Genomic DNA, 21536 nt, shown 5'->3' with positions numbered 1-21536 from the left:
TGGCCAGTGCCGGGGTGCCGGTGCCGCAGCCCGGGCTCACCCTCAGCGGTGGTGCTTTCCGCGCTCCCCACCTTTCCTTTCCTTTCCTTTGCAACCCGCTGGAAAACTTTCAGCGGAGCGCCCGTCCGGGAGCTGCGCGGGGTTCCTGCCCTGCAGCCCTGCGGTGGCCCCGGGATGAGCCGTCCCGCTCCCCCGGGCAGGCAGCACCCGGAGCGGGGCGTCCCCGCTCCCCTCCTGCCCCTCTCCGGCGCTGCCGAGCGTTCCGGGGCCGCGCCGCGGGGGCATCCGCGACCCTCGGGCGGGGTGCGGGCTCCCGGCTCCGCAGCCCCGAGGGCCGGGCGGGGGAAGGGGCTCGGCGGCGATTGGCAGAGCCCGGCAGCGCCGTCCAGGAAACGGCTCGGGTTGCAGCGGGGGGAGTGACCGGGGGAGGAGGAAGGAGCCGGAGGAGTGCGCCGAGAGGGGGAAAGGGGGGAGAGAAAACCCACCTCCCACCCGAGGGGGCTGTCGGCGTGACAAAGCTGCGGCGGCTCGGGGCGGGCGGCTGGATGGAGCGGAGCGGGACCCGCGGCGCGCTGCTCGGCGATGCCCGCGCGGGGGAGGAGGCAGCTGGCGCCGGGCACGGCGGGCTCGCCCCTCTGAGGCGGTAGCCGCTGCGGCCGAGCCAGGGCACGGCACGGGACGGGGCGCCGGGCCGGCTCCTGCCTCGCCTCGCCGCCCTCCTGCCTGCCCCGGGCGCGTCCCGCGGGGGATGCGCGGCGCTGCGCCGCTGCGGGCTCGCCAGCCGGGGCCGCCCGCGCAGTGACCGCGGCCGCAGTGACGGCACTTTCGCCCCGTCCCGGGAGCCGCCGCTCGGCACCGCGCCCCAGCCCGGGAGCCGCCGCGGAGCGGAGCCCGCCCGGCGCTCTCGCCGCAGGTAAAGGCAGCGGGAGGGCCGGGGAAGGGGCGGCCCCGGGCAGGGCTGGCTGGGCTGGGGGTCCCGCCGTGCTCTCGGCACCGTGTGCGCGCTGCAGCGGGGCTCGGGATCCCCCGGTGCGGGCTCGGGGCGGGAAGTGCCGGTGTGGGGCTCGGGGATCCCCCGGTGCGGGCTCGGGGCGGGATCCCCGGTGTGGGGCTCGGGGATCCCCCGGTGCGGGCTCGGGGCGGGAAGTGCCGGTGTGGGGCTCGGGGATCCCCCGGTGCGGGCTCGGGGCGGGATCCCCGGTGCGGGGCTCCGTTCTGCTGCAGCTGCGGCTCGGGCTGTGGTCACTCGGTGGCCGCTGCGGTGCGGGGGGAAGCCCGAGCAGCAGCGCTGTTCCCCTGCCTTCCCCGCATCCCCGCGGGTGTCTCTGGGGACGGTTCCAGCGGTGACAGCAGGACGGGCAGCACGGGCTGAGTGAGAAGGGGGGCTCAGCCCCGCCTCGGTACCGGCCCCGGCTCGGAGCCCGGTGCTGCCCCGCCGTGCTGCGGGAGCACAACCGCCCCGTCTGAGATAAGGAGGGAGAGAAATCAATGAAATATATATTTAAATGCAAAACGGCCCCTTCAAACTGGGACCCATTATGCGTTTGGTGTGAAACGCTATCAACATTTAAAACTTTATTGTCTCCTTTGTACCAAATCCCTGTAAATCTTCCACTAGCCTTTTCTCATTTTCATCTGAAAAGCCTGTTTGGGCTGAATAGACAGCAATCAGCAGCCTCTGGACTTCTCCCGCTCTCTGGAATGTCAATTAAAATGCAGATTTTTTTTCCCCCCCTCCCCGATCTCTTGGTGGCAAAAGACTTGAGAAAAACAGGATAGTCCTGGAAAGCAAATGAAAGAAGTTCAAACAATGAAAAAGTACTGAAGCTGCCAGCCGGTTCCCATTAGTCCTTCAGAATTAATGTTTAATAGCTGTGATGCTCAGATTTGCTTGGAGATTGAACTCTGCTGATGAGTCTTGTTAGATATATATGTGTATATATGTTTTTATAGACGGATGTATATTTCTGAATTTTCTGTCCATACACAATTCCTCTGTCAGTGGAATTGTGTACATAAAGCTGTTAGCTTCAAAGCTTCATCTACCTGGATTTTTCTGACGAAGCTACTGAGCTTTTAGAGCGCTTGAGGTTTCTTTGTGGAGGGAAGATCCATATTTCACTCAGATTTTGCTATTCCCCGCCTAATTGAGAAAGATGCTGAAAAGTTATACAGTGAGCAATGTATTGATTTGGTTAACATACTCTACAAATCGTACTGTCCCTGGGGAGTGATAAACATCTTATAAACAACAATGCAAGTAGATTAAAAAGAACACTGAGCATTGAATTTAATTAATGCCACTGCTGAACAAGTACTACTTGTTTGTGTGTGCGAGTGTGTTTAAACTGAAGTACAGCTTGGAGGAATTTGGTTGGGCTCCCAAACCAGTCTGCTTTCCCATGCTTGTCAGTTTGGCAAAGAAAATTTGGGCAGGTATGTGACGAGGTGAAAATTGACTTGATGAGCGAGTGGCAAGGAGAGCCATCAATCAGTGGGGGCTGACAACTCCTCCCCAAAGTGTAGGCTGAGAAGAGAGACAGAGTTCCCTTTCAAGGGGAAAAATAAACACTACGTGTGGCTTTCACTGAGTCTGAGACTCCAGGAGGGATTATGGTATTGTAGTCAGGAAGCCAGAATTGTGGAGGCCAAAAAGCATGCTGGGGCTGTGTTCCAAACATTGAGATAGAGGTACATAATTATCCAGCACAGGAGGTCTTTCCAGGGACTCGTCCCCCAGCAACTCTGGCAATTAAACTACGAAAAGAATTTGGTTTCGTTTCATCTTCGCTGGACTCCACTTCTTTTGGGAGAGGGCAACCCTTGAAGCCCGTTTGCTGTCCTGGTGGTAGAGTGCTTTGGCTCCATGGATGGGTGCAGAGCTTTGATTTTTGCGTTGCTGCACCTTCACAAGCCAGGATTTTGGGTTTGCTGCTGCCCTGTGGATGAAGAATCTCTTCTTTCTGCCGGCAGATGTTGAGGTACAGGAGGCAACAAAAATCTTCAGGTGAGGAGACGCGTGGCCGAGTAGCCTTGTGCCGCACTTCAGGCTTTAGGGTGAGGATAGGAACCACAAATGTGCTTTCAGTGGGGTTTAGTGTAGTCTGAAAATCTGAAACTGCAGGAATGTCAGTGGAATTAATGCTCTTGGAGTCTGAAATACATGCTGGCCTTCTGGTATGTTTTCTTTCTGCAAAACCATGATGGGATTTTGCATTTATCAACGTAGACTTTAATCGGAGTTTACAGGATGATTTATGGAAATTAAATCAGCATTACACCCAGGCTGTTAATTAGGGGTTTCTACCCACTTTACAGCTGGATAAACTGAGCTGCAGGGCTGTGGCTGCCAGACAGCGAGGAGGGCAGTGGACTTGGGTGGTGGCATCCAGGGGGGTTTGCTCCAGTCCTGCTCCACACACAGACTGGTCCCAAAGACAGAGCTCTCTTCAGCTCTACACCTGCTCTGTGCTTATTTAGAGAAGGGCTGGGCAAGCTCTTGGCAAATGTTTGTGCAGTGGTCTGGTGGTGTTTTCACTGGAAATTTAATGGTAGTTGCTAGCTTGTGGTCTGGGGTGCTGGAGCCAGGCTGAAATCTTTACAGGAGGGACGGGGCTTTGAGGTGATACCCACCGAGTTGGGAAAAGCTTGCCCTGAAGTAGCAGGGATTCACCTTGTGTTGTTTTCCTCAAGTGACTTCTTTATGCCATCCAAAACCTGTTTCTACTGACTCCAGAAGTTACTGCGTATAGTACCCAACGTAAAAGATGCCTCAACAGCGTTTGTGAACTTCGTGGCAGCTAGCACAAGGCTAATAAAAATCAGAATCAACTTTTTAAATGGTTGGCTTTATAAAAGGAGAATCTGTGTCTCTGTTTCAGCATGCTGAGGTACCACACCAAATCCCAATGACAAGGAGTTTGGAGGTTTACTTTATCTCTATACTCCCTTACTTTTTTTTTGTTTTTTAATTTTCAAGTGTTGAGGGCAGGAGGGAAAAAGAGGTTTTGTGTTATTTTTTCCCCTTCCAGACAAGCACTCTCCAAATTTCAGTTGAGTTTCATCACATCTAAGATGAATCATTGACCAGATTAGAACAATTGCTGCAGTTACTTTTTTTATCCATTTACTGAGGTTTTACTTTTATTTCTGAAGCGGAAAATCAGGTCTAATTTTCTGCTTGAGCTGTTAAATCACCCTCTGAGGAGGATGCTCTTCTGACCCTCACCTGGCATCATCTCAGTGTGGAGGCAACAGGGTCCCCTGAAGGGAGTGCCAGTTCCTTTGGTGCCACTTCTCTGTCAGACCATGGCTGGGTTACCACTTAACTCCATCCATTTAAATTTGTTTTATTGTGAATAAGATATATTTTTCAGAGGTGGGAGGAAAAAATGTCTATCTCAATAAGCACCATTGAGAGACTGAGCAAAGAAAGTTTTGTGCACATAGCTTGGCATGCATGGATGGAAAGTGGTGCTGGGCAGGTCTCCTGTGAAACAGGAATCTATACCATATTTTATACAGATTTTAATTAATGCAGTGTAGCAACCCAATATCACTGCAAAGACTTGAGCCTTTCACCTGCCCAGGACTCAGGGGCTTCCAAAGGACACTAAACTGAGTCAGAAGAAGGTACATCCATGGGGGGAGCTGGAAGTCCTGAGTTGAAATAGTCTTACAGATTTTTCCAAGTCTAAGCAGTATGTTTTTTCAACTGTTTTTCTTGTGGAAAATTACTGAATTCCTGCAAATTCATCTGTCTGCAGAACTGCCTAGGTGAAGGAATGAAAAACAAGGCAAACTTACATAAACCTTCAAACAATAACAAGAATATAATTTGTATAATTGTGGTAATTTGGTAGCATTACAGGTTATGTGCCTGCACATGTGGGTGCCTCTCATTTTTGAAAACCTGTATGTTTTTCTGTCAGTAAAATAACTCTCAATATGTGCTGAGAAGCGATTTTGTGAAAACAAGGAGGACTTGGTTACGCCTCAGGTGATGATGGAAACTGCTAACAGAAGATGAAAAGTCACTCACTTTTCACATATTCTTGAAGCTGGAAAACTATTTTTCCCATCCTCCTGCTCCCCTCCCTCTCACCTCAGCTCTGTTTGAGGCTTTATGAAGGTTTTTGGTTTGTGTTTGGAGATGTTTTTGCTGACAGTGTTAAATCTCTCTCCTCCCCGCAGCAGCAGCCGTCGTTCCAAGGGAGGAGGCATTACCCTGGCCGAAGGCACAGCTTTCTCTCCATGCTTCTCTAGAGGTGCTCAGATGGGATTAAAGTCCACATGGAGATATGGAAATGGACCAGGAATTTACTCTAAAAAGATGGTCAGCTGGGATTCGGGTTGCCTTATCTGCCTGGTGGTGGTCACCATGGCTGGACTTTCCCTGGCTCGACCTTCATTTAATTTAGTTGTTGAAGACACCACGGTGGAACCCGAAGGTAAATCACTCTCAAATACTTAATTCCTTAAAAGAAGTTAATTTTAAATGCTTGGACATCTGAAATAGAAGTCAAGATCTTTCCGTGTGCTCTGGTAAATCTAAGGCAAGTAACAGAGCAGCCCTGGAGAGTTACGGTTTCTGACTTTCCCTGCTCTCGCCCGGGCTGTGTTTGTACAAGCGTGAGTTTGTTTATTCTTGTGCAAGCCAGTGGTGTCAGTGATTTCACTTGGGACTGTCATCACGTTGTATAATCAAAGTGTACAGATGAAAGTTTTCAGGAATGGGTCTTTAAGGAAACCAGTCCGTGGCACTTTCGTGCTGTTGTGTGTTGCTGTCTCAAGGAATGAAGTGGATGAGTGGCTGCTGCTCTTTGGGATTGTCTTAACCTGAGGAGTCCAGAGAAAAATGAATCTTAGTCGTTTTCATTTGTGAATGTTTAGTTTTGCCAGGCACTCTGCAGAAATGCTGTTGCAGCTTTGTTGGTGTTTGTACTCAGGACAAACTTCCACTGTCTGGATCACAAGTTCTGAAGGTGTGAAAGCTGAGATCTCAATAGAATGGCTGGAGTTTATTGCTGTGAGAGCAAAGGCCAATCTAGACCTTCACGTTGAAATAGGTGTTTTGATAAAATCTCCTATTTTAAGCCTGCACTTGTTGGTATGTTCTTCTAGGTTTGTCTGTTCCTCAAGCTTTGCAAAGTGGTTTTCTTCCCTGGAGAGCTCAGGAGGGGCTGCTTTTTTATTGTTGTGGGCTGATTGTGTTGAAGAATGATTTTACTGTGTTGTGCTGGATCATTCCTGCTCTCTGAGCATCTGGGGGAGGAAGTGAGGCTTCTTTCATAAGGTTGTATCTGTCTTTTGGAGGAGTGATCACAGTTCCAATAACTCAGCTGTCAAGCTGATCTAATAGTCCACAGAGCATTTCTGACCTGGCAAGCTTGCTGCAGAGTTTGGCCTTTACACATTCTACTACTCATGTCCATGGATGCAGCTTTGTTTTTATTTAATAATTCTTCATGCAAAGCTTATTTGCTTCTATTCCACTGCCTCTAAAAATAGACGTCACCAGCTAACGCATTTTTAGAATCCACTCCAAGTACATTTTTATTGATGGCAGGGGATGAACTATTTAGAGATGATGAGCCCTCTTCCCTAGCAAACGTTCCTGAAAAAAAATTCTCAGAGAATAGCAATATTGTCATCTGTCAGCCACAGAGATTGTTGATAGCAAAAATGCTTGTGTTGTTTTTTTTTTTTTCTTTCAAAGGTAACCTGAGAAAAAAGAAAAAAAAAAAACCCAACTCTTGTTGCCACTTACTGTATGATTTGTTAATTGAACATCTGGTGCCTTTTTGGCTTTTCAGGAGATTGACAAAATCATGAATAATTCTGGTTTCAGACTAGCTTTGTAGTGAGGTCCCCTAGTTTTTAGGGTTAAGTCAGAAATAATGTAATTGAAGACTGGTGAAGTGTCTTACAGGAAGAAGAGTAATATTTTTTGAATGGTGGCTGATAATTTTGCAACTTTTCAGGGAAAGAATAGCTTTTATTTTGGAAAGCATGGTTTGAGAATGTGTCTCTTACACACTGAATATATTGGGGGGTGGAATCTGGGTTTTATCAAAGAGTAAATTGTTAAAAAAGATTTAAAACTTCTTTCCTGGGCAGGAATGTTACGGGTGTGAAACAATTTTAGATGTGGGAACCCAAATCATTACCAGAAACAAGGAAAAAAAAATCAGAAAACGCTTCTAAGTTAATGGCATAATAAGAGCTTTTATACTGCAGAATACAGGGAATTGTGTGGGATTTATATCTGAGATTTGGGAAATAAAACCTCCTTTATGTATTTTATTAAACCCTTTGATAAGAAAAAACAAACAAAAACACAACCAAGTTTTTACACAATCTCCTTCTCTGGGTTCTATCACTGCCACCCACAAACTCTCCAAGCCCGAACCAAAAAAAACCCTTCAAAAAAACTCTTCAAAGACAGAGCAGACTTATTTTTTAATTTAGTAAATGCCAAAACGTTTTGGACACAGCTAATCTGGGGGGTCAGGTGCTCCAATAATGTAAATTTTCGGTGGGGGTGCTGGCTGCAGTCATTAGGACTATGACATTTCATGCCAGCTGAGGAGGTCGGCAGGGCCGTGACCTTTGGTGACATTTGCTGATCTGCTCCTGAGTCTTCCTTCACGGACATGCCCTGAATTGTCTGCATTTATTTATTTATTTTTAATACAAGGTGCTTGGATTGCTATTGTTTATTGTCTTAGTGACTCAGACTATTGGAAAAGCTGTACACAACATTAACAGGAATTGAGATTTGTTCCTTTGGGTGTAACAGAGAAAATACCTTCTCTCAGCCATGTGTAACTTTAGGGGCATTTGAAATAATTTTCTTCAGAGTGTCTGGCTATGTGTAAAAAATACTGAAGTATGTGCTTTAGTTCAAGCAGTATTTATCTAACAGGATAATCAGCTGATGGATATGTGCAAGATGTCATGCATTAAGGGAGTGCTTTTTGGCTCTTCTCAGTCAGTCCTGAGTAAATAAATCTCCCTCTGTGACCATTGGGTATTACTCTGCTCCGTATGAAAGTGTTTACATTGAAAATGGCATCTTGATCCATTGTGAGTGGTAACGTTGGTGCTGATTTTGTGGGATCCTGAGCGTGGTGGATCTCAGCTGTGGTGCTTTATTCCCAAGCAGTGATGGCAAAACCCGGGGCTCTTGAGCTGTGTGAGCAGAAACAGGACCTGTAGGACTTCTGTGAGGACTGTCAGCTCTCAGATTATATCTCACATCAAGTGTTTACATGCATGTTTTTTGTCCTAGGGGAGCAGAGAGACTTTTTCTGCTTTTAAACATTTAGAAACGAGCCTCCCCCAGCGTGTACAAAGGCACCATTCTCTGAGCCTGTGTGTGCCCAGGCCTTTGATGGCAGCCAGCGTTTCACAAGGGCTCTGACCGCACACATGGGCTCAAGGCTTACTTTGTGAACTGAATAATTAGTTTGGACATATATTTGATAAATAGTGAGCTCTCCCTTGACCTCCCCTTGCCCAGGCTGTGTGTTATCACCCTGCTGGGGAGCTAATTTGGTCTCTTACCCTCATGCAATGCCTTGACACCGTCCTTGGAGCACCCACTCGGAGCCCCCGCCCGGTGTGGTGACAACGCGTTTCAATTCTTTTAATTTAGGTCAAATTTCAAAGGATTAATTTAAGCTTTCCACAAGGGACAGCCTATTTCTGTGTCCTGTGGAAAACACAGTAGTACAGAGTGGTCCTAAATTTGGGAGGTTCCCAGGAGCAGCAGGGAAGGGGAGAGATCCCCTTTAAGGGGTAACGTGTGCTTATGGTGGAAGTGAATAAGGAGTTTTTCTATGGGATTTACTCAGCCATAGCCACTTGCTGACACTAAACAACATCCAAAAATATGTATATTCAGCACAGCACCCTCCTTTCTGCAAAAATGTTGAGTAATATGAGCAATGTACCTTCGTTTCTGTGTAAATGTTGGCAGTGCTTAAAGATTAACGTCACCTGTGGTCACAGTGGTCAGCACTGTCCACTTGGAGCTCCTTCTTTAGCTGCTGTGACCTGCCTGGGTCAGGATGTGGGATTTTGTAAGGTGCTCCAGTGAGTGGAGGAGGGATGCTGTGGTGGTGGGATGTCCCCTGTCCCGCTCCCCATCCTGGGCTGTCCCCATGGGTTGTCTCCAGCCAGTGCCACCCTGCTGAGAGGTCACAGGGCTGGGGGGACCCTGCACATCCATCATTTTTCTGGGACAGAGGTGGTGTAGAAGCACCAGAATGCTGCTTCTAGTTTGGTAGGAAAAAAATAAAGCAAATGGTTCACCCAGGGTTCCCTTTTGGCTGTTTTATTTTGGCTTTTTCTTTCTCAAACGAGAACAGCGGCTTTGATATCTGTGAGTTAAATTAAGAATTCAAACCTATTAGTTAAATCAGAGCCGGCTTTATCTTTTTAATTTCTTTTCCTTTTAATTTTATTTCATGGAAGGGCAATTATTAAAGCCCATTATGGAGGGATGTGACATCCCCACAGCTTCGGGTGAGGGCTGGCTGCCCTTTCAGGGATCTGGTTCAGTAAGTTATTTGGCCCAGTACAGGATTTGCTAGCTGAGATTCTGGGGAATTGTACAAGCAGCCAGATTAAATCAGTCTTAATGTGTCCATTCTGTGTTTAAAATCTGCACCCCTTCAGCAGGGGCATGGTCTTGAGCTTCAAACTAATTGGACGTGGGTAGGGTTGTTATTTACAGTCAGTGTTGATGAGACACTGGGAGTTGGTAGTCTCTCAGTGTGGCTACTATTTTGCAAAGTAGCAGAAATAATTGCATGTTTTAGGCTTATCTGCCATACAGCTGAAGCTTTCTGAAGGAGTATAATGGTTATTAACTTTTGGGAATTTGATTCCTTTAGTGAGGGTTTGTTTTTTTTTCGGTTTTTTTTGAGCCAGAAGATTTTCGAAGATGCTGAGTTGTGAGGTTTTTTATCTTTTTATTCTTTTTTTTAAAACCACTTGTATAGATAAAACCCCAAACCAGTGGCCGACTCCAATGAATGCATAGTTTCCTAATATTAAAATAGTTCTTCCTTGGCAGGGAAATAGCAACAAATTTCAGGCCATAACAACTTTTTTACAGGCAAATTTGAAACCTCTGAAAGCAGAATTTACAATGAAAATGCTGACATCTCCAGTTATGCAAGGTTGTGTATGCATGAGAAGATGGACTATTGTGGTGTTTTAATAATAACCATAGCGTAGCTCTTAATGAGCTTATTTCTATTTCCAGCTTCCCAGCTTCACTAGAAATGATCTTTAAATGGCTTTAAACAAAAACATTCAGAGATTAGTGTTTTCTTAAAGTGAGTATTTAGTTTTGGATTGGATGGAAATGCTAGAAAAATACTGAACTGTGTCTTTTTCTGTCATTTATAGGGAAAAATTCCTTATTGGAAGTGTCAGATTTTCAAGTGTTTAACATTTTGAGACTCTTCAAAATTGAAGCTTTTGAGTGAAAGAGACTTTCTTCGAAGCAGCGCTCCTGAGCAGTTTAAGTCTTGTGTTTTTAAAAGAACCATCACCCACTTCGGCAAGTTATGTCTTGTCTGTGTGTAATAGCACACCTGGTTAGACTAGGGGAGAAAATTTATTTCAGTGTAATTAAAGAAGTGCAAAATTCAGGCTGAAAAGGGACCATGAATCCCAGCTGGACAAGTGGGAACATCTTCTGCAGAGGACTCTGATTTGTGTTGGTGGTGGGAAACAGGGCAGTATTTGGTTTGGCACGGAGCCTCCCAGTGTAAAATCATCCTCTGAGCAATTTGGGGACTGATTTGGAACTGAGGCCTTTGAGTTGAGGTCCAGCACATTGCAGGGTGTGTTTGCAGTGGGTTTTTTTTGGGGAGATTTGGCACAGCATGCTCCCCAAATCACAGCCGCCGTCTTGCAGTACCAGGGACTAAACTGACTTTTAAGCTGATTGAAAGAGAAGTTGGAGCAACTGAGCAACTTTGGAGCGACTTTGTAAGAGTCAGATCTTAAATAAGGACCAGATTTGCAGGAGTTCAGCAGCCAACAGCTCCTGTTATAATTACGAAACGTGCACTGGGAGTGCCAGAGCTGTTCTGGAAGTTTGGCCCTTCGGGTTTCAGTCGGGGCTGGGAGCGTCAGCAGAACTGCCTTGGCATTTGCTCCTTGGGGACTGTGCTTCCCAACCAGGACAGTTGCAAAACAAGATTCTGTAAGAGGAGTGGATTTTTTTTTTTAATGTGGACCTTTCTTTTAAAACTTTCAAAACCACCTTATAATTCATAAACCGATTATGTATGTCTCCAGATTGTCCTTTCCCATCTCTTAATTATCACAGGTGGTTTCTTTGGTGTTTTTTTTTTTTTTCCCAAAGAACCCTTTTTTAATGGTTTTGTTTTTCCTGGACTTCTGAATATCAGAGCACCTGATACTGGGATGCATCTTGTGGGCTTCATTTTCTGCTGGTTCAGGTTTTTGTGCCTCTTGTCACCACACAAATGCAATTATCCATATCAAAGAAAGGGACAGAAAGCTGAATTCTACAGTGCTGCTTTGTTCACTTGCTGTGCTATTATTATTTTAATTGTATTTTTAAAGTGACTGTAAGTGAAAGCATTTGGTGAACCCCAGTGAAGCTGAGGAGTTGAGGCCTGACCTACTTTCATTCCCCTCCTCACTCGTTGCAGGTTGTGTGTAATTATTGCTTTTCCTCCCCCACAAAAGAACTGGCTCATCAGTTTGGGACATTGACCCTGTCAAGCAAAGCCACAAGAACTGGGAAGAGGGGAAAATTCCTTTGTACCAAAGAAATGGCTTGCATTTGTGAGGGTTTACTGGAAAGGGAAATGTGTCGGAGGACGGGAAGGGAGAAAAATGAGCATGAATGAGGCTGGTTGAGAACAAGAAAATCATAGTTTGGTTGTACTTGAATTTTTTTTTTTCCTCTTAACTCTATTCAAAATAGAACAGCTTTGTTACATGGTAGGAAAAGGTAGGAAAAGAGTTTTGTGACACCTTAGGCTTTCTCCCAGGGGATTTGTGGCTGGTTCTGAGTGGGGTTGGAGTGGGATGCTGTGGCTGGGGATGCCTTGGTGGGCTGCACCCACCAGGACACAAGGCTGTAAGAACTTCCATTGTGGTTGGACAGACAGAAATTGATCAGAACACCATGCAACAACTCAGTTTTTAAACTGTAATAAAAAGTTGTGGGGTAGAAAAAGTTCATGCTAGGCTTCCTTTAGGATGGGCTGTGTGGAGAGGTGAGCTGCTGGCAGGACCTGCTGCTGGGCAGGAGCAGAACCTGCTCTGGGAGACTGGCTTTGCAAGTTTGGAAAGTGCCCTGCTCAGTGGCTCAGTGTTGCAATATTTAATTTGTTTCAAGGAAAGTAACATGACATCTAATCCTGAATGCTACCTGACAGTTCTTGAAAACAATTTTTCACACCCAGTTCAAATTTTGAGTAATTCTTGAGCATGTTCTGTTAAACATTGTTTATTTATGAAAATTAGTGCTGCTGAGATACTACAGTATTGAAGTACCCAGATTTCCCTGATATTGTTTACTCAGCAGGGTAGCACAGGTATTTCAGCCGTGCAGGATTAACATGGGGACACTCCAATAAATCTGCAGTGAACCACAGCTCTGTAATAGCTCTTCTGGCAATTCAGAAGGTTTGAGCACTCTTCCATTAGTATGGCAAAGTGCCCAGGAGCCACTGGTACCATCAGGAGTGATGGAGGTGTCTGGAATTTCAGGTGAAGCATTGTGTGCCACCTGGAAGGGCAGGTAGCCAGCCTGGCTTTTCACTTCAGGGCTTGTGCTGCTCTTTCTTTGTCCCCACTGGAGACTGTCCTCTGTGTGGAGCTGGAATTAAACAAGCTATGATGCCTCTTGCCTAAATATTGCTCTGGGTTGAAAGGGAGCCTGGTATGCCTTGAGGCTTTGAAGTGTTTGGAGAATATCCCGTGTTTTATACCCCAGCGTGTTGTGGATGGGACTCTCAAAAATGCTGAGAGGATGTTTTGGGGATATTGTTTCCAGTGCCTGTTTTCAAATCCCGCTTTAGGAAGTGGGGGGAGATGAATTTCGGGGGAACAGGCAAGATGAGACTTCCAGACGAGCTGCTAAAATTAAGAGGATTTGTATAGTCAAGTAAAAATGGGACCGTGTACAAAAGAAACAACTGCTGACTTGCTTGTAGGGAATCTGAATAGATGTTCTCTGCATCCAGAACTAACACTGCAAAATTGAATTGTGCAATTTTTAACCTCCCAGTTGTAATTTATTTCTTTTGCACATTGAGCAGTTATAGTCCAGAGCATGGACTTTGGCAAAACTGGAAGAAAAAGATTCTGTTTTTATGTTTGGATCTATGCTATGTTCTGTTCAGGTTTTATGTTGCTCTTGAAATGCAAATAAAGAACCTGAAAAAGTGCTACAGATTGGAATAGATGGAAGAAAATACTAAGCCAAAGAAAAACCTTTTGCAACCAAATATACGTGCTGGTATGCTTTCCCAAGGCTGTATATCTTATTATGGAGCCTTTCCCAAGCACACTTCAAGGCTGGGTTGAACAACAGGAGCTGGTTTAATTGCTCTGCCACTTGGTTATGTGCAGAGTTCAGTCAGGGAGATTTGAAGTTCTGCTCTTGCTGAAAGAAGAAACAATAAGAAAATGTTCCTAGTTTCAAATTCTGCTTTTTTAGAAAGAGAAGATTAATTTTTTTTTTCAGCTTTTCATTTGAGGTTCTGGCAAAACGTGATTCATTTCCCCTTTGTATTGTATAATAGGTTACATGAGAAGACTCTTCTGTAATGAGTTTGAAGAGCAGTTAATTATTTTTGAGATTGTGTTACATGTGTCTTAGGTTTGTTGTACTCCTCAGTTCACTTAGCAGAGACTCCCACTCTGTTACTTTAGACAGATGGTGGAGTTTATGACTTGAACAGAAATGGTCGAGATTTGGTGAATGCTGGAACCAAGCATTCACATCCTGAAGATGGCCCTTAGTTTCTCATCAATCTGATGAAATTTCAGCACAGTAATTTTAGGGGGTTTGGTGTGGCTTCTCAAGTTTGGGAGTGCTCTTTCCCTCCATGGTTGCCAAGTCTTTGTGCAGAAGCCATCCTGGTGCTTTCCTGTTTCTGGCCCCATCTGAGACCAGTGCTGTGGTGCTGCTGTGTACAGAGCCCTTCACCCTGCAAGGAGCTGGCCGTGCGGAATGGGGACAAGCAGGAAAGTGCCAGGGCAGTTCCCAGCAGCAGGAGGTGGCCTCGCTGGTCTCTCTGCTGTTTACTTTGAACTTGGCATGCTCTGAGTCTTCCCTGGCCTGGCTTCCAGCAGCACAGAGCCCAGGGCCAAGCCCAGGAGCACGTGATACTCGGCGTTTTTGACGCAGGTTGCGCGCTTGTGCAGCCGTAACTCAACAACCACGGCTATAAAGACAGGTAGGAGCAAGCAGGCTACGGGTTATAGGAATTTTTCATCTCTGCACGAAGCCTAGACAAGTATAATTTCTTTCTCTTTGGGAATGAATCTTTCCTTAACCACGGGGTGAGTGAGACACATCCACCCAACTGCTTGGCTTGGTCAAAGCCCTGATGAAAGTTTTCATGTCCCTCACCCTGTGTCAGCCAACATCCTCGTGAGGTTTGGTCCCACTGCCCTCCTCTGCTGGGTGTGATGAGGTCTGGGTGGCTGTAGCCAGGGCCAAATGCTGCCTGGGGACTGTTCCCTGCTGACCCAAGACAGATGGGATATAATCACATGGGGGTAATTTTTGGTTTTAGCAAAGTTTTTTTTCTTGTCCAAGGAGTCCGGCAAGTGGCAAAATGCTTTGTTGCTCACCAGAATTTTTATTTTTCTAAGCCTTCAAAGCTTAGGAAAACAAGATACAGTGCAGTGTAATATTTTCCCTTACCCATGATGACATTGGCAAGTTATTGCAATTGGAGGAGATTCACTTTTTTTAGATGGTTTTAGTATATGTAGCACTCAGTAGGAGTTGACATGGTCCAGGTCAGTGTGGCTGGAAGCTCAACACTTGCTGGAGCACCAGCCACGTATGATGTGGCAACTTTATTTTGCAAATGTTCATTTCCAGGGCAAGAGGATTATTCCTGTTCCTTGCATAAATTTTTTTTTTTTCTTTTTGGTCTGGTTTCATCTCTTTACCCGTCAGATGATTATGTCCTTATTCTATAAGGATAACAATACTAATGAACATGCCAGGAAAAAGTTATTTTGGAGAATCTGGCCCTTTGTTTTATGAAACTCTGTCAAATAGAGCAGCCCAGGAGTTTCTGTTAAAGGAACAAGTAAAGATGTAGAATCTGCTATGTATTTATGTTTGTAACTATCATGGATAGCTCTTTCAAGTTTTGTGTTTGAAGCTTTTCTACAAGGCCCAGATCTTTTTCTTCAGATTTGAGCAGCTAATATTTTTATACCTCAGATGGGGGGAAAAAGTTCATGCTCTGTGGAGTCTTGTTCAGGGACAAGGGATTTAAAAAATAATAAACTGTTAGTGTTTTAAAATTATGGGAGGAACTGTAGCAATTTGGAAAGGAAAGTGTTTTATCAGAATAGAGACTTCCTGATGGTGCCTGGCAGAGGCAGAGCTGGGCAGAGCTGGCAGCTGGCTGATAGTAGCAGTACAAATGGGACAGCAGGAATCCATGGCTTTGGAGCAGCTGATGGATGAATTGCAAACACTGTTTTGTGCCCCTTTGTCTAAGGAGCCTTTGTTTTGCTGTTGGCTAATGGGAGGTGGTGGTCACCATGGCCAGGAATGACTCTCTGCATTCTTAAACTGGTGGCTGTGTCTTTTGCAGGCTGATTTTATCATCCATTGTCAGAAGAGGGCATGGAGATCCTCTTGATATTGGTCTGCCAGCTTAAATTAAGGGAGAGTCCCATCATCTTGTCCCTGGCAGGTGGGAGGGAAGGCTGCACACCTGACTGGTGATACCTGGGCTGCCTTCTGCAGAGAGCCTGAAGCCTCAGGCTTGGCTTGCAAAGTCATGAGACCTATTTGACATCCCCATTCCATGTCGTTTGGTCTTGCTGGACTTCCCTCAATGACAGGAGAGCCTTGAGGAGGGGCAGGAGAAGCAGCAGCGGTGGTGGTGGTGGTGGTGGTTGGCAGCCTGGTGTTCCCTGTGGGGACATTCAATTTTGCAATGAACCTCTTGGATTCTTGACAGGTCAGGTCTGTTGACCCTTCTGGGCACACTGTGGTGAGTGTTTAGTTATTTACTAAAGCCTTTTGAAGTGAAAGTGGCTTGATGGGGTCTGAGGCTTTTGTGTTCTGGAGAGTTTTGTGGGAATCTTTGCTGGGGTTAGCTATTAGCTGATCGTTTCATTATTTGCCTCTGTAACTAAGTAACTAAATGACTTGAGACTTAAGATAAGCAGCTCTTTGTTAACATTTTATTAAATGGAGACTAATAATAATGATAATAATAAATTTAAAACCTAAGGAAGTATAAACCTCTCAGTGACCGAATTTGGAACAGAAACGTGATTTGGAATACAATTGCATATCTTAATAATCTGAAATAGAGCAGTCAGAGTGTCCCCAGTCCTCTATTGTGGTCATGGCTTTTATACAAACAGTCTTTACTCCACTTGATGGCTGGATGGCATAAACCATGCTGTGAGGCTGTATGAGCAGGCAGAGGAAAAGTTCACAGCTGTTTATTTAACAGCAGCTTGGTTTTCCATGGCAGTATTGTTCAACAGCTTCACCTACAAAGTTTAAATACATTGTGTGCACCACTGTTACAAATAAGGATGTAGCTGAGAGCAGAAAATAGGAGAAGCAGTGTTCCCTGTCCTGCAGTGACTAAGAACACCCAGAGTCATTCTGCGTGTGCCTTTGTTGCTTGTTTGGTGTTCTAAGGGGTGACAGACAGGTGTAATTCAGTCAGGCAGTGCACCTCTGCAGGAGGATCCAATGCCACAGTTACAGGATTTGCAGGATTTGCTTAGAAAGGAATCCTGTGCCTCCTTAGATGGTTTGGACCTCCCTGCAGTGAGCTGGGACATCTTCAGCCAGAGCAGTCTGCTCAGAGCCCTGTGCAGCCTGGCCCTAAATGTTTCCAGGGATGGAGCATCCACAGCCTCTCTGGGCAACTTATGCCAGTGCCACCTTCATTGTAGAAACTTCTTCATGTCTAACCTGACCAACCCAGCAAAGGCTGGTTCACAGGCCTCTGGTGATGGCTGAGGGTCCAGAGCTTCCAGGAAGCTTCCAGGAGGGATGGAGGAGCTGGATGTGATAGCAGGTCATCACGCCTTGCCTGTGGAGCAGGGACAGAACCCTGCTGTCAGCCACAGGGGAGCCACTGATGGTACAGCATGGACATGAGTTCAAAATTTGTCCCTAAATCTCAGAGCAGTGCAGAAATCCTTGTGCAGTGTCCCAGGGAGAGTTAACTTTGCAGCATAGGTTGTTTATGTGCTGCTGGGAATTTCTGAACAGTTTGAACTGGTTGAGTTTCGCAGTGAAGCTGTTGGGTGGATTCATGCCTCAGAATCCCACCTGTTCTCTGTTTGCTTTTGGGCACCATTTCAAACCCACACTGGAAAAAAGTTTATAGGCAAACATTATAAAAAGTGACAGTCTTAAGTGCTGCTACATTCTAGTTTGGCAACACAAAGGGCTTACCTGAAATAATTCACAATTTCCAAACATGACTTCATTATATCATGACAACACTTTGCTGCATCTTCCCTGATACTCTAAAGTGAAAGAAATGGAGGAGGATAATTTATACCAAATGCTAATACCCGTTTGAAACTTGTTTTTCCTTTAGTGCACCAGTAATTTTCTTTGTAAAAGGAATTTTTTAAATTGTAATTTGGAAATAAATTACTGTTCTCAAGTTTGGTTTTGGATTTGTGTTGAAAGACTCAGTGCAAATTTGGAGTTAGTGGTTTAAAAAGAGATGAAATCAGGGATGTGATATTCAAAAATTATTTTCATTTTAATTTCCTTTTAATTGTGTGTGGGCTCATCCTGTGAGTTTCCTGGCACTGTTCAGCAGAAGGCTTTAATGCATTTAAAGGAGGTTTGAGGTATCATCACCCAAGGTGGCTTTTAAAGAAGTTTTAACAGATATTTTTGACTCCAGTACATTGCTGGCACAGTGTAAACTCTGTAAAAGAAATTTTTTTGCAGGTAGAGCATTACAAAGAATTCTTACTAGCTTCAAAGTAAATTAGGTAACTGGCATCAGGTACCTTTTTTATTTGACAGTAAAATCTAATTAAAAAAAATTCTCAAGCAGACTCTAACACACTCATTACTGTGATGAAATATATGTAGAAAGGAGCCCATGCTCCTTCTGGAAATTCGATTTCTAAGAGCATAATGTAGCACTCAGTGAAACACCTGCATTGCAGACCTGTGGGTTCATGACTGTATCAGCAAGACTGAATTGGTTTATAAGAGGTATAAATCTGTATTGGAGTCTGTCCTAGACTCTTGAGATGGAACTCTGCATGTTAGGAAGTTTAGAGACCTTGTTATAAAATCTAAATCCAAGAAGCTTTACAGTCTCTGTACCTGGTTGTGTTGGGATGGGTTTCACGTGCCACCTTGGTGTGATGTGTGTGTCAAATCTGTTCTTTGGGAAAACACGTTTGCCCTAATGAAAAAGGCAGGAGAAGCTTTGATATGGCACATTCCTGTAATGACAGGATTGCAGGCTGAGTGGGAGAGAAATTGGGTCTCCAAGTCCATCAGTAGAACCTGATAGCTAAATGCATGAGCGCCCCACCATGCTGGACATTCTGGTGCTCATGGAATCATATTTTGAGTTGGAAGGGAGCCATGGGGACCATCAAGTCCAATTCTCTGTTCCTTTCAGGGCTGCACAAAACTCAGTTACTGACAGAACTTCAGCATTTCCAGACTCCCATCTCCAGTCCTGCTAGGATGTGATGCTTGTTTCAGGCTTCCCTGTTGAAAGTGTGATACAAAAAATAACAACCCAAGGAGGAGGAACACTGGTTTCAGGGGTTTGGCATTCTTAGAAGAAAGTGTGGACATCAAAGAGCCACCTTTCAGTGCTCCCTCAGAGTCCCAAGCAGCCAGAGAGATGTTTTATTGATTCCTAGGCACAGAGTTTGTGCCTGTGCAGGGCAGGACGTGGCTGGGGTGCGCGGGGAGCAGCTGTCTGTGTGCTCTGACCCTCCCCATGAGCAAACAGAAGATGCCTCTGTGCTTCTCTCCTTTATTTACCATTCCTGCCTCCCTTGGCGAGGCCCTTGGGACAGGGATAGTGTGGTGGTAGGGACAAACCAGCCCCAGAAGCTGTGCCTGTCTGTGGGACAGCCTGAGCTCATGGTAGGTGTGCTGAGCCTTCCCTCTGCACTGTGGAGACAGTCTGGATTGCCTGGATCTTTCCCCCTGCTGAGAGCTGGCCCTGCAAGGCAGGGATGAAGCTCTAGTAACTATAGGCAGATGTAGTTTCCCAAGGATGTTTTTTTGGAAAAAGACTGTGGTTTGACATTCTTCTTGTTACCAAAGGGAGCTGACGGATGAGCCATCGCGCTCGGAACTTCTGCGCGTACTGCGACTCTGAAAGCTTTGCTTGTGCTCCTGGGTTTCTGCTGTATTCACTGGGGAGAGGTTGTGAAATAAGTAATGAAGCAAAAAAGAATTTAAAGGGAAAAGTTAATGCCATGGAGAGAAGTGCTGGTAGTGCAGAATGGAAATGTAGAGACTGTGATGAGCACAGGGAGAAAAATAAAAGGCATCATATATTCTGTGTATAGGAACTCATGGTTATTAGCTTAGTAAGTGAAGGGGGTTTTGGGCATCCTTTTCTTTCAAAACAGAACTTTCCAGGTTTTAAAAATTAAAAAGCAACCGAAAATAAAATCAGGTGGGGAAAGATAATTATTCATTTGAATTGTGGACCCAAATGCTAAGACAGAAAATGGAATTTGCCTTTTGAACCCCTCCTTCTCCTACAAGTCCTTTGAAGCCTCCAGGTTCTGCAACCCCCATTGTCCCCTGCTCTCTGTGACTGATGAGAAGAGTAATGTGTTGGTGTGGCACTGGGGACAAGGGACATGCCAAGACACTGATCAAAAGTGCCTGAGCTTTACTTGTGGTGAACTACTTGTGAAATAACTTCAGTTTAATAACACAGAACACTGGGCTAATCTGGACAAAACATTTTTTTTAAATTTAACGTAACTTGATTTCCATGGATGAAAAGGGCCTTGACTGACCTGTGTTGGAAATTCTCTCCTTTCCCTTCTCTTTCTTCTATTTTTTCCTCCTTTCCTTCCACCTTCGCAGAGCCGCCAACCAAATACCAAATCTCTCAGCCAGATGTTTACTCAGCACTTCCAGGAGAGACGCTTGAGTTGCGCTGTCAATTGAGAGACGCCGTCATGATCAGTTGGACTAAGGATGGGCTCCCTTTGGGGCCTGACAATAGGACAGTGATTATTGGGGAGTACTTACAAATTAAGGATGCCACAGCCAGAGATTCGGGCCTCTATGCTTGCACTGCTGTTAGGACCCTAGACAGTGATACTCTGTACTTCATTGTAAATGTTACAGGTGAGTGAGTCAAACGCAGGTTTTTGCATGCAGAAGTTGTAAGATGTGATGTTAAGACGCTTTATGACCTTACATGAAACAGTCCACTAGGGCACAGTGAGTTGAGTTCTGTAGGTGTAAATTTTATCCCCAAATTTTAAATTGTATCCCCAAATTTTTGGGGATTTTTCTCCTTGTCCTGACCCTGAAATGGGCTTAGTTTGTGTCTACTCCTTTTTGCTCCAAGGGCTCTACAGAGATTAACAGCTGCTGTAGAGCTCTCTGTTTTATGCCACTCTGACAGAATTAAATTAGACAGAGTTGCTGTGATGATGATGAAGCCAGTAGAATGAATACAGGTTTTTGCCCCATGCATCAGAAGAGGAAAATGTGTGTTCTGCATCCTTCAAGTTTAGAGATAAATTTTTCTGGAGATGCTCAGTTCTGTTCAACTGCATTTCTGTAACAGAAGTTAAAATATTAAGGAGAAAGAGATTTTTGTAATTAGCAAACTCCCTTGGGAAAGTCTGTAGCACTTTAGGACTATTAGCTAGTTTTGTTACAATTTTATGTGGAAATAGCATTTTGTGGCTGGATTTTCTTTTTCTCTAGCTTCTGCACAACTAACATAAACACTTGTTCTTCTTAATATACAGTCCAAGATAGAGCTTATCAATTTGTTTTTCTGTAAAAAAACCAAAAATTAGGCTGGTTTAAAGACTTGGTTGTTTTTAATGTGCAGATGCTCTTTCCTCTGGGGATGATGAAGACGACAATGATGGGTCCGAGGACTTTGTGAATGACAGCAACCAGATGAGTAAGTAACAGAAGTCACTGCCAGAAGTCACTAGCAAGATCCACGTGGAAAACTATGTCCCATCTCTTGCACTCCTGTCTTCAGAGCTTCTTGGTTGTTAACTGCATGTACTGTCAAATATCTTTGTATCTTATTCTC

At 45.2% G+C, this 21536-nt stretch overlaps 1 protein-coding gene across 4 annotated transcripts in view; it reads left to right on the top strand.

The window, feature by feature from the left end:
- Positions 1-804: 804 nt before the first annotated feature.
- Positions 805-21536, top strand: part of FGFR2 (fibroblast growth factor receptor 2) — an 80939-nt gene continuing 60207 nt past the window's right edge. For 2 of the 4 annotated variants that reach the window (XM_066554194.1, XM_066554192.1), the window contains exons 1-4: positions 805-913; positions 5194-5450; positions 20336-20602; positions 21324-21398. In XM_066554194.1, coding sequence (XP_066410291.1) covers positions 5276-5450; positions 20336-20602; positions 21324-21398 — 517 coding nt within the window. In that variant the 5' untranslated portion in view covers positions 805-913; positions 5194-5275. The remainder of the gene's footprint in view (positions 914-5193; positions 5451-20335; positions 20603-21323; positions 21399-21536) is intronic. The other 2 variants (XM_066554196.1, XM_066554195.1) reach the window with 1 other exon arrangement.

This window comes from Molothrus aeneus, chromosome 8, assembly GCF_037042795.1.
Source record: "Molothrus aeneus isolate 106 chromosome 8, BPBGC_Maene_1.0, whole genome shotgun sequence".
In the NCBI taxonomy this organism is placed as follows: domain Eukaryota; kingdom Metazoa; phylum Chordata; class Aves; order Passeriformes; family Icteridae; genus Molothrus; species Molothrus aeneus.
The sequence above is the reverse complement of the archived record's forward strand: the minus strand, read 5'-3'. Positions and strand labels throughout refer to the sequence as shown.